A 14,771-nucleotide genomic window follows, 5' to 3' on the forward strand; every position below is an offset into this window, starting at 1 on the left:
CAAATCAAACAAAATTTTTATTAAATTTAATCAAACATTGTACCTTTCAAAGATATCAAACAAAAGACGAGAGCCAATTAAACCCTGATGTGTATCCAAATCTTTGCAACGCGGATGACATATAAAGTTTAATTGGTCTTTTTCCTCTTCCATTTTCAAAATCGTTCAGTATATTTTCGAGTTGGAAATAGCTGATAACATCTCCACGCGAATAAGATCCTGCAATGTCAACCTTGTTTGCTAAAATTAAAATTGGAACATCATCAGATGCATTAAGAAGAGAATTTAGTTCTTCCTTAGATTCTTTAAAACGTTCGCTAGATGAAACGTCAATTACGAAAACGATTCCATTGCAATTTGGGTAATAATCTTTCCATTGCGGCCTTAAAGATTGTCGACCGCATAAGTCATAAACACTTGCGCAAACGCTTCCAATTTGAATTTGTTCCACTGCGGCTTCGTCTGTGTGTCCGGCATTTTCAAATTGATTCGTTTTCAGCGTGTGCAAAATTGTCGATTTGCCGGCGCCATCCAATCCGACAATGACAAACTTCGCACGCGTTGACACCTTTTGCTCTTTCCTTCCGAAAATCCGTTTCATCAAATTGAGCACTATGTTCCACAGCCAGCTCAAAATCCACATTTGGAACACTAAAAAGTATGTCAAATTTAAAATAATGTTAACAAAATAAAATTTGGAGAAAGTTTAGTGTTTACTGATGAGGTGACTTTTGCAGTTATTTCTCCCAATGCAAACCATCCGCCAAAAAACGATAACACCATGGCGCCTTTAACTAATTTCGGTTCTTTAATAGATGAAATGTTATCGGTGAAAAAGGCGGGGTTTGTGCCTTTGATCACTTTGAAACTTTCAAAAATGAATCATCAAAAGCAATTTCATCATCACCTTCAAATTTGAACAAATAACAAAATAAAAAATAACTAAAAGTCAAACAAAATAACAACTTAACAACACAAATAACAAAAAAATAACAGAATAATAATAACAATAACTGAATAATATGTAATATCTGAATAATAATAATATCTGAATAATAATATCTGAATAACATTAATAATAACTGAATAATAATATGTAACAATTGAATAACATTAATATCTGAATAATATGTAATATCTGAATAATAATATCTGAATAACATTAATATCTGAATAATATGTAATATCTGAATAATAATATCTGAATAATAATATCTGAATAATATATAATATCTGAATAATATATAATATCTGAATAATATGTAATATCTGAATAATAATATCTGAATAATATGTAATATCTGAATAATATGTAATATCTGAATAATATATAATATCTGAATAATATATAATATCTGAATAATATATAATATCTGAATAATATATAATATCTGAATAATAATATCTGAATAATATGTAATATCTGAATAATATATAATATCTGAATAATAATATCTGAATAATATATAATATCTGAATAATAATATCTGAATAATATATAATATCTGAATAATATGTAATATCTGAATAATAATATCTGAATAACATTAATAATAACTGAATAATAATATGTAACAACACAAATAACAAAAAAATAACAGAATAATAATAACAATAACTGAATAATATGTAATATCTGAATAATAATAATATCTGAATAATAATATCTGAATAATATATAATATCTGAATAATATATAATATCTGAATAATATGTAATATCTGAATAATAATATCTGAATAATATGTAATATCTGAATAATATGTAATATCTGAATAATATATAATATCTGAATAATATGTAATATCTGAATAATAATATCTGAATAATATATAATATCTGAATAATATATAATATCTGAATAATATGTAATATCTGAATAATATGTAATATCTGAATAATAATATCTGAATAATATATAATATCTGAATAATATATAATATCTGAATAATATATAATATCTGAATAATATATAATATCTGAATAATAATATCTGAATAATATGTAATATCTGAATAATATATAATATCTGAATAATAATATCTGAATAATATATAATATCTGAATAATAATATCTGAATAATATATAATATCTGAATAATATGTAATATCTGAATAATATATAATATCTGAATAATATGTAATATCTGAATAATAATATCTGAATAATATATAATATCTGAATAATATGTAATATCTGAATAATATGTAATATCTGAATAATAATATCTGAATAATATATAATATCTGAATAATATATAATATCTGAATAATATGTAATATCTGAATAATAATATCTGAATAATATATAATATCTGAATAATATATAATATCTGAATAATATATAATATCTGAATAATATATAATATCTGAATAATATGTAATATCTGAATAATATGTAATATCTGAATAACATTAATATCTGAATAATAATATCTGAATAATATATAATATCTGAATAATATGTAATATCTGAATAATATGTAATATCTGAATAATATGTAATATCTGAATAATAATATCTGAATAATATATAATATCCGAATAATATATAATATCTGAATAATATATAATATCTGAATAATATGTAATATCTGAATAATATGTAATATCTGAATAATATGTAATATCTGAATAATAATATCTGAATAACATTAATATCTGAATAATAATATCTGAATAATATATAATATCTGAATAATATGTAATATCTGAATAATAATATCTGAATAATATGTAATATCTGAATAATAATATCTGAATAATATATAATATCTGAATAATAATAATATCTGAATAATAATATCTGAATAATATATAATATCTGAATAATATATAATATCTGAATAATATGTAATATCTGAATAATATGTAATATCTGAATAATAATATCTGAATAACATTAATATCTGAATAATAATATCTGAATAATATATAATATCTGAATAATATATAATATCTGAATAATAATATCTGAATAATATGTAATATCTGAATAATAATATCTGAATAATATGTAATATCTGAATAATATGTAATATCTGAATAATATGTAATATCTGAATAATAATATCTGAATAATATATAATATCTGAATAATATGTAATATCTGAATAATATGTAATATCTGAATAATAATATCTGAATAATATATAATATCTGAATAATAATATCTGAATAATATGTAATATCTGAATAATAATATCTGAATAATATATAATATCTGAATAATAATAATATCTGAATAATAATATCTGAATAATATATAATATCTGAATAATATATAATATCTGAATAATATGTAATATCTGAATAATATGTAATATCTGAATAATAATATCTGAATAACATTAATATCTGAATAATAATATCTGAATAATATATAATATCTGAATAATAATAATATCTGAATAATAATATCTGAATAATATATAATATCCGAATAATATGTAATATCTGAATAATAATATCTGAATAATATGTAATATCTGAATAATAATAATATCTGAATAATATGTAATATCTGAATAATATATAATATCTGAATAATATGTAATATCTGAATAATAATATCTGAATAATAATATCTGAATAACATTAATATCTGAATAATATGTAATATCTGAATAATATGTAATATCTGAATAATATGTAATATCTGAATAATAATATCTGAATAATATATAATATCTGAATAATATATAATATCTGAATAATATATAATATCTGAATAATATATAATATCTGAATAATAATATCTGAATAATATGTAATATCTGAATAATATATAATATCTGAATAATAATATCTGAATAATATATAATATCTGAATAATAATATCTGAATAATATATAATATCTGAATAATATGTAATATCTGAATAATATATAATATCTGAATAATATGTAATATCTGAATAATAATATCTGAATAATATATAATATCTGAATAATATGTAATATCTGAATAATATGTAATATCTGAATAATAATATCTGAATAATATATAATATCTGAATAATATATAATATCTGAATAATATGTAATATCTGAATAATAATATCTGAATAATATATAATATCTGAATAATATATAATATCTGAATAATATATAATATCTGAATAATATATAATATCTGAATAATATGTAATATCTGAATAATATGTAATATCTGAATAACATTAATATCTGAATAATAATATCTGAATAATATATAATATCTGAATAATATGTAATATCTGAATAATATGTAATATCTGAATAATATGTAATATCTGAATAATAATATCTGAATAATATATAATATCCGAATAATATATAATATCTGAATAATATATAATATCTGAATAATATGTAATATCTGAATAATATGTAATATCTGAATAATATGTAATATCTGAATAATAATATCTGAATAACATTAATATCTGAATAATAATATCTGAATAATATATAATATCTGAATAATATGTAATATCTGAATAATAATATCTGAATAATAATATCTGAATAACATTAATATCTGAATAATATGTAATATCTGAATAATATGTAATATCTGAATAATAATATCTGAATAATATATAATATCTGAATAATATATAATATCTGAATAATATGTAATATCTGAATAATATGTAATATCTGAATAATAATATCTGAATAACATTAATATCTGAATAATAATATCTGAATAATATATAATATCTGAATAATATATAATATCTGAATAATAATATCTGAATAATATGTAATATCTGAATAATAATATCTGAATAATATATAATATCTGAATAATATGTAATATCTGAATAATATGTAATATCTGAATAATAATATCTGAATAATATATAATATCTGAATAATATGTAATATCTGAATAATATGTAATATCTGAATAATAATATCTGAATAATATATAATATCTGAATAATAATATCTGAATAATATGTAATATCTGAATAATAATATCTGAATAATATATAATATCTGAATAATAATAATATCTGAATAATAATATCTGAATAATATATAATATCTGAATAATATATAATATCTGAATAATATGTAATATCTGAATAATATGTAATATCTGAATAATAATATCTGAATAACATTAATATCTGAATAATAATATCTGAATAATATATAATATCTGAATAATAATAATATCTGAATAATAATATCTGAATAATATATAATATCCGAATAATATGTAATATCTGAATAATAATATCTGAATAATATGTAATATCTGAATAATAATATCTGAATAATATATAATATCTGAATAATATATAATATCTGAATAATAATATCTGAATAATATATAATATCCGAATAATATGTAATATCTGAATAATAATATCTGAATAATATGTAATATCTGAATAATAATATCTGAATAATATATAATATCTGAATAATATATAATATCTGAATAATAATATCTGAATAATATATAATATCCGAATAATATGTAATATCTGAATAATAATATCTGAATAATATATAATATCTGAATAATATATAATATCTGAATAATATGTAATATCTGAATAATATGTAATATCTGAATAATAATATCTGAATAACATTAATATCTGAATAATAATATCTGAATAATATATAATATCTGAATAATATGTAATATCTGAATAATAATATCTGAATAATATGTAATATCTGAATAATATGTAATATCTGAATAATATATAATATCTGAATAATAATAATATCTGAATAATAATATCTGAATAATATATAATATCTGAATAATATATAATATCTGAATAATATGTAATATCTGAATAATATGTAATATCTGAATAATATGTAATATCTGAATAATATGTAATATCTGAATAATATGTAATATCTGAATAATATGTAATATCTGAATAATAATAACTGAATAACATTAATAATATCTGAATAACATTAATATCTGAATAACATTAATATCTGAATAATAATATCTGAATAATATGTAATATCTGAATAATATGTAATATCTGAATAATAATATCTGAATAACATTAATATCTGAATAATAATATCTGAATAATATGTAATATCTGAATAATAATATCTGAATAACATTAATATCTGAATAATAATATCTGAATAATATGTAATATCTGAATAACATTAATAATATCTGAATAACATTAATAATAACTGAATAACATTAATAATATCTGAATAACATTAATAATAACTGAATAACATTAATAATAACTGAATAACATTAATAATAACTGAATAACATTAATAATAACTGAATAACATTAATAATAACTGAATAATAATATCTGTTTAATCTCTTTAAAATTAATAAAATAACCTTCTCTTGAATATTGTAATAACAATCTTCTCTGTTATTAGAATAATCTTTTCTGTAATATTAGTATAAATAATAACCTCTTCTGTTATGTAATAATCTTCTCTTGTATACTAACAATATAATCTTCTTTGTAATATTAATGTAATAAATCTTAATTGTAATAATATTTCTCTTTGTAATAATAATGATAATATTATTCTTCTTTGTAATAATAATCTTCTTTGTAATGTAATAAATCTTCTACGTAATAATATTAATGTAATAATGTAATCTTCTTTGTAATAATAATGATAATAACCTTCTTTGTAATATTAATGTAATAATGATAATAACTTCTTTGTAATAATAACCTTCTTTGTAATATTAATGTAATAATGTAATCTTTTTTGTAATAATAATGATAATAACTTCTTTGTAATAATAATGTGATAATGTAATCTTCTTTGTAATAATAATGATAATAACTTCTTTGTAATAATAATGTGATAATGTAATCTTTTTTGTAATAATAATGATAATAACTTCTTTGTAATAATAATAATATTAATGTAATAATGTAATCTTCTTTGTAATAATAATCTTCTTTGTAATATTAATGTAATAATGATAATAATCTTCTTTGTAATAATAATGATAATAACTTCTTTGTAATAATAATAATATTAATGTAATAATATAAACTTCTTTGTAATAATAATGATAATAACTTCTTTGTAATAATAATGATAATAACTTCTTTGTAATAATAATAATATTAATGTAATAATGTAATCTTCTTTGTAAAAATAATCTTCTTTTGAATAATAATCTTCTTTGTAATAATAATGATAATAACTTCTTTGTAATAATAATGTAATAATGTAATCTTCTTTGTAATAATAATCTTCTTTGTAATATTAATGTAATAATATAAACTTCTTTGTAATAATAATGATAATAACTTCTTTGTAATGATAATCTTCTTTGTAGTAATAATAATGTAAGAATATAATCTTCTTTGTAATAATAATCTTTTTTGTAATAATAATCTTCTTTGTAATGTAATAAATCTTTTATGTAGTAATAATAATGTAATAATATAATCTTCTTTGTAATAATAATAACTTCTTTTGAACGTTAACTTTAACGTTCACTTGAATTGCATAATAAGAATTAATTCTATTAAAATTTTATAGAACTATATTTTCTCAATATTTATATATTATGAGCAAAATAATATTATCATATAATAATTTGAAATATAACATAAGTAAAACACGAAAAAACGTTCAAAAAAAATTAATTCGCTGATTTTGAATGGGAACTGTCATTTTTCAAACGATCATCAAAAGCACAATAATTGAATGGATTCAACTGTTTTGAAAAAGTTGTCCTTCAAACAAAAGTGGATGAAAGTGAATTAACTTTACCTGTAATGCATTGAATATTTTAACAATCTTTCGAGTGATTGTTACAATTTCATCAAAATTCATTATTATATGAAAAAATGATTAATTAATCATTTTTGTTAAAAAAATTTCTATTAGAGTTATAGATTATAATTTAGTGTATAATAAAAGCAAATATGTATTTTTAAAAATAACAATTAAATACAGTAAATTGGGAATTCAAAATGAAAGTTTATAATAATTTTTTAACATTCCATATTTATAAATATAAATTATTATGATTATTTGACAGTGTAATGTTATTTATTTACGTGTTGATTTACTTATTTGTTTAAAACTTAAATTATTTGAAAATTGTAAAATTTCAAATTTATCAAAAATGTTGTTATTATCTTTCAAAAAATATCTTCATATGAAGCAATATTGCGTTTCAGCTTCATAATACTTTGATGAACACTTGAAATCAAAGAACTTGAAAACATGATACTGATTTTGAAATGAGTCAAATACCCATATAATTTGCATGTGGTTTTTAACATACCTCAAGTTTGCATGTTGAAACAATTATAAAAATTGATTCATATGCGCAAAATTTCAAATTTGATAACAAAGCAAATCCAAGAGAAAATTACTCTCCAATTCTAGATAAAGAGCTGTAGCAATTGTTTATAGAACATGTGTTTAAGTGAGTTGAGCCAGGTGCATCACCGCAGGAGTCACTTTAAAAAATGAAATAAAGTTTTCACACAAACCGTGATTTCGAGTGAAAATTGTGAGAAAATTTTACGGTTGAAGATAATTGAAGGTATAAATGGTCGAGTCCGTGGTTTTGAATGTAAAATTGAGTTTTTGATGGTTTTTAACTGTTGCATCGTTTTTCTTTTCAGCGCCTTTGTTTGTCCTGACAAATATAAAAGCTTAATTATCAAATTTCTTTTTAAAAAACATTGATCATGAGCAAAAAAGTATCTGCTAATAACATTGGATTAAAAATCTTTATCTCATTATATCATTTTATTATGATATGTTCATAACCAAAATTTCAAATTTTTGTTTATATCATTTTTAAAAACTTTAAAAGTAAGATGATTTTGCAATAAGCAGTATTTGGTTTTCTGTTTTTAACATACTTGAAAAAAATTTCTTGAGTTTAAACGGTCGAATTCTTAATGTACGTTTAAATTTTGTAAATTCTTTTTTCATGAAAACTTCACTCAGAGCTTTAATAAAATCAGGTGTTTGCAAAGTTCAAGGAAAATGTTTAAGATGCACAAACAAAGGAATTACTTCGATTACAAATATTCCAGAAGCAGAAAAAATTCAACAAATTTTTATGTCAAGTAATTTAATTTCTTCATTAGCAGGAATACAGTACTTTAAAAACCTTAAAGTTTTATCTCTTTCCTTTAATGAAATTCAAAAAATTAGTGATTTGAAATATCTTAAAGGAATACAACTTCAAACACTAAATCTCGAAGGAAACCCAATTACTCATCTTCCATATTATCAGCACAATGTAGTTGCTTCAATTGATTCACTTCTTTTATTTGATGGAAAATCTATTACAGATCAGCTCCGTGAGAAAGCAAAGACCACCGTAGAGTATGAAAGAAGCCGCCTTAGGTTGCTATGCTTAAATGAATATAAAATCAAGGAATTAGAAAATATAATGAATATGAATCAAATGACAAATGAATCAATTTTAAACTTCCAACGAATTAGCGAATTAACTGCTGATAGTTTTGAAGATGATGATGAACAATTTGATAATATGCGTTCTGTAGCTGTTGATATTCGAAATGAAAACAAAAATTGTAAATGGTCTGACATTTACGATCAAATAGAATCTGTTCAACAAAAAGCCATCTCTAATCTAACCAGCCAAATAAGCACCAGAATACCCCATCAAACTTATGAAAATGATAATAATCAAACCTTTGATACTTTTGAACATGAAAACGAAGAGTTAACAAATTTTTTGCATTGGAATGATATTCGTATACTTTCAAAATATTTTCATCTTTGGCGTAATTTACCTAAATCACGAAATCAACTTCAGCTTCAATTTATTTCATCTTTTGATTTTCCTTTGAAAGAGACCGAAAGCACAAATCATTTACTTCTTGAAGAAGCACAATCGATGACTCTCCGTATTTCTTCTCTTGAGTATTCTCTTGACGAAAGTGAGAAAAAGTGCCACGAAATTACAGAACTATTAAATGAATCGATTCGTAATGAATCTAAGATGAAAAGAGTTATTAGGCATCTAAATAATCAAAAGAAATCTCTTAAACAACAACTTTATGAATCAGAACAAAGATATGAAAAAGATGTAATACAATTTATGCTTGAGAAGAAATTCGAAAATTCGGATATTTATGAAGAAAATAAAAGACTTAGTGAACAAATTAAACAAAACGAAATTGAAAAAGATGCATTAAAAAGATATATCGAAGAGATAAAGAAACAAAGTAATACGACAATTAATGATTTAAGGAAAAAATTAGATTCTGCATTCGATATAACAAATGAATTAAGAAAAGAAGTTGCGCGTTTAAGAAATTTAAGCGAAATGAAAAAGATAAAATATGTACGAAGATGTTCTTCATCTTCATCAGAATCTTCATCTTCGCCAATTTTGGATGATGACGAATTCGGAACAAATGAAAAGGCTTCGCATGAAATTGTTGTTGGGAATTCGCCTTTTAAGACAAAAGAGAAATCAGTAATTCAGTTCATGAAATGAATTATTAAATGTTTGTAATAAAATGCAATTGTTTACTTCATTAATTTTTTTAATAGCATTTTTTAAGTTGTTATTGTCGTTTAACTGTTATTATGAAATCGAAAATAAACTTCTTTTTATTTGATAAACATCGGAATTACTTTAATGTATAAACTTTATGATAAACTTCAATGTAAAATAATATGTGATTTAAATGTATATAAATATAACTTTAGTATCAATATAATATTTAAATATTAATGAATTTTTATCATTTAAAAAACCTAGTTTCGCTCCTTTCTAAGTGTGCAAAATAATAAGAAAATTTTCAAAGTGAATTAAAAAAATTTTAATTATTCATAATACAATTAACTTACAATTAAGAAAAATGTTTTATTACTCCCTCATGCTATTTATTTAAATTATAAAGTTTTAAAAAAATTATATTTCATTATTGAGATAAAGTAAAGTTTTTGTTATATATTAAAATTAAGTACTTTTTGTCAAAAACTATCAGATGAAATCCAAAATGATTTTGTTTTTTGATATATATAAAACATTTCCTACATACCATATAAATTTGGTAAAAAATCTATCGTGGAAATTTTTTTGCCTTTACCTCTGTTTTTTATTAAAATGTGTATGAATTTACTCCTTCGTTTATTTTCCTCACAAATCAGGTCTTTGTGCTTTTTTGAGTGTAAATGATATTTTGTCATCATAATTTCAATGAAAATATTTATGAAAAAATCTTTCTCATTCAAAACATACGACCATCGATTTAAAATCCAATGACAAGTTCTGATACTGATATTTTTGCCGCTTATGAATGTCTTAGAAATGACAGAAATCAAAAACGCTTTATACAAATATTAGATCTTGTTAGGTCTTCAATTCAAAATCAAGTTAATCAAGGAACACTTTCATTTGACCCATATCCATCAGCTTCTGTATATTTAGGTGCAATCACATCTCTTACAGTTCATAGACTTGATAAAAAAGAAATAGATGGTCTTCCTGAACTACTTCGACTTCTTCATATTGCACTTGAATCAGCACCTCTTGATTCAACTATTTCATCACATCTTCTTAGTTCTCTTGTACCACTTTTTTCCAATTGTTCTACAGAACTTTCAATACCCATGTGTCCAGTTCTTGTTCAATTATCAAAACATTCCTCAATGTCTGACACGATGGTTCGAGATGTATGTACAGGGCTTTGCCAACGTTCTCTTAGTGATGACTCTCGACTTCGAAATAGTGCCTCACAAGCAATATATGATTTTACACAAATTCATGGAATAGCCTTTAGTTATATGTTTGAAATCATAGATCGAAATCCACTTCGAGCATTAACAGTCATTAATAATATTTCACATGTTGCTAACAGTCAAATATGGCCCAAATACATTGAAAAAGTTATCCAATATACAGAAAGTCCAAATCATGCTACAAAAGTTAAAGCGATTCAAGTTTTATCAAATGCAGTTCATTACATGCCAACTGACACATGCATCAGTATTATTAATAAGTACATTTCATCTAAACCAGAATCAGCAGGAGATATATTATATGCAATATGTGAATTAATACAATCATGTGTTACGATGTTAGCGCATTCAGATCTTCAAGTTCTTAAATTTAATTTCCCACGAATATTACATCAATTATTAATATTTTTAACAATGAATGACAAAGAATGCGAAACATTAATTAATAACATAATATTATATGGAATTCATGCAACTGTTTCGGATGGCGATTTAAATGCATTTGCACCAATTGTAAATGAACTTACACAAACTATGAGTGTACAATTTATTAACATTTGGCCACAAGTATATTCTATATTACAAACAATTCCTGAAAAAACAAGAGAAAATACATTCGAAGTATTACAAGCTCCAATTACTGCATCACTTGATAAAATGACAAATATTGATTCAACTCATTTCACAATGATTGTTAATTTTATTGTAAGTTGTGCTGAAGCTATTGGACTTACAGAGTTTTTTGAGAAAGCTCAAGTACCTATTAGTGATTTACATATATTAGAAACAATAGTAATTCCAATATTAAAATCTTATAATGGGAAAAATCTTAATGATTTAACATTCACATTTAATTATTTATTACCTATTGAAGAAGAAATGTATGAAAACTTACGACAAGATCCATCTCGAATTTTATGGCAAAACTTATGGAATGTTATACCAAATTGTTGCACAACGAATTTAACTGATATTTCAGGTTTTGTTGACTTAGTATTAAATCGATTTGAAGAATTCAAATTAGAATTATATCGACCGATTTGTAAAATAATACAAATCATTGCTCCATATACTGATCGACATGAACAAATGTTAATTTCATTAGCTAATGCTTCTGTTGATCCATCCACTGCATCATGTGTAATTCCGGCAATATCTGTTGTTGCTTCATTAATGGATCAAAATTCCGTTAATGCATTTTTCGGCTCATTAATTCGTAATAAAATTTTAGTCTTAGCTGGTGATCCATCACAAATTAACATTGCATGTGCATTAATGGATATCGCATTAGCTTTAATGTCATATATATCAGAAGAATATCGAAATGTGTTTTATAGAATGTTATTATCATTTATCGAACAAAAAAATAATTTCCAGAAAAAGGCACTTCGTTCGTTACGTACATATATCCAAAAGTTTCCAAATCCTTCAGTTACAACTGAGTTACTTAATGCATTAAATAATACAACAGAAGTTCAATCATCATCAACATTACGTTATCGATTATTATTAATGTTAACATTATTACAAATACCAAACACGGAAAATTATGATGAAATGTTAAATAGTTTCTTACCAGAAATTGTTGGAGCATTAAAAGAACATGGAGCAAAAACACGTGAAGCGGCTAATGAATGTATTAATACTATTGCAAGTGATTTCATAAAACGAGGACAATCATTAACACCATTGTTATTACATATATCTGTTGGTATAGCATCAAATTCAAGTAATTTTGTAAGTGCTACAATTGATGCTATTGAATGTATCATAAACAAATTTGCAGAAAATATTAACCCTGAAGATCTCGGACAATTTTGTTTGATATGTTTCAAGGCAACTGATTCTAATCCGACATCAGAAGTATTTCGTAGCGCATTACAATTTTCGAAAACATTAATTTCTCGATTACCGAAATTTGTTGAATCTTCGCAACTTGGCAACATGATAATACTTGGAATTAACTCTAGTAAAAAAGACAAATTGGGAAATTAAAGGAAAAGGACATAAATTAATAGAGAAATGCATATCAATGTTTGGCATAGAGAAAGTTACTGAATGTTTCCCACCTAACGAAGAGAAACTTTTACGTAATGCGCGTAAAGAAGTGAATAAGAACTTAAGGCGTCGAAATAATAAAACAGATGAAACGCAAAGTTTCGATGATAATGACATCGAATTAGACAGTAGATATGACGAAGATGTCCACGATTTAAATGATCCGCGTGAAACAGTACAACGAATAATGAATCAGCCACAGAACTTAGAGGACGAAGGACTCGAATTCGATAAAAGAGGCCGACTTGTGCTGAAAGAGGCGCCGAAGAAAAATGAAAAAATGAAAAATGATGACGACGAAAGTGATGAATCAGACGGAGTGAATGAAATAGCAGAACATATTAAGAAGAGAAAATTGAAACAAAAAGAACAACAAAAGAAAAGTATCGAAAACGCATTCGTGGCTGAAAGTGGGAAAAGATTTAAGACACAGAACGGTAAAGGCGATAACCAAAAAAGCGGACAAAGGCCTTTCGCTTTTGCACCTTTATCATCGAAAATTGTTAATAAAAGATATAAAGGACAAATGAAGGCCGCATATAGGAAAATGTTCAGAACTGGTAAATAAATAAATATATTATCAATCGAAATATTTGAATGAAATCAGAATTTTGATTTATTGTAAATGTTAAAACCAAAATTAATAAAAAGAAAATTTTTAAACAAATTTATAAAATAAATTGAGGTTTTCAACTTGTTTATACCAATAGAAAAAAAGTGAAGTCTGGTTCATTATTATGAACATTGCAAATATAAAATGAATGCATAACTATATTATGTTTATATGTGGAAGAAATAAAAGGTATATAAAAAGTATAAATTTATAGCCACTTTTTTATTCATTTAATCATTTTTTTTAAAACACAGAGATTTTTTTAAATGTTTACTAAAACTTACCAGGGGAAAAATTTATTAAATAAAGATAGTAGAGAAATTATACATCAATCCATTGAAATTAAGCTACTTTTTATGCTCGGACAAATC

General features: G+C 22.4%; 2 protein-coding genes across 2 annotated transcripts; one reads left to right on the forward strand and one right to left on the reverse strand.

Annotated features, from left to right (window-relative positions):
- Positions 1–55: 55 nt before the first annotated feature.
- Positions 56–601, reverse strand: GO595_001634 (Small COPII coat GTPase SAR1; the record flags this gene model as incomplete). Its single annotated transcript, XM_067914454.1, has 1 exon — positions 56–601. One exon carries the CDS (start codon positions 599–601, stop codon positions 56–58), a length of 546 nt encoding a protein of 181 aa, XP_067778210.1.
- Positions 602–11,249: 10,648 nt separating this feature from the next.
- GO595_001635 (RRP12-like protein) lies at positions 11,250–14,355 on the forward strand (the record flags this gene model as incomplete). Its single annotated transcript, XM_067914455.1, has 2 exons — positions 11,250–13,599; positions 13,700–14,355. 2 exons carry the CDS (start codon positions 11,250–11,252, stop codon positions 14,353–14,355), a joined length of 3,006 nt encoding a protein of 1,001 aa, XP_067778211.1.
- Positions 14,356–14,771: the final 416 nt, after the last annotated feature.

Source organism: Histomonas meleagridis, assembly GCF_020186115.1.
Source record: "Histomonas meleagridis strain 2922-C6/04-10x chromosome Unknown contig_146, whole genome shotgun sequence".
Classification (NCBI taxonomy): Eukaryota; Parabasalia; order Tritrichomonadida; family Dientamoebidae; genus Histomonas; species Histomonas meleagridis.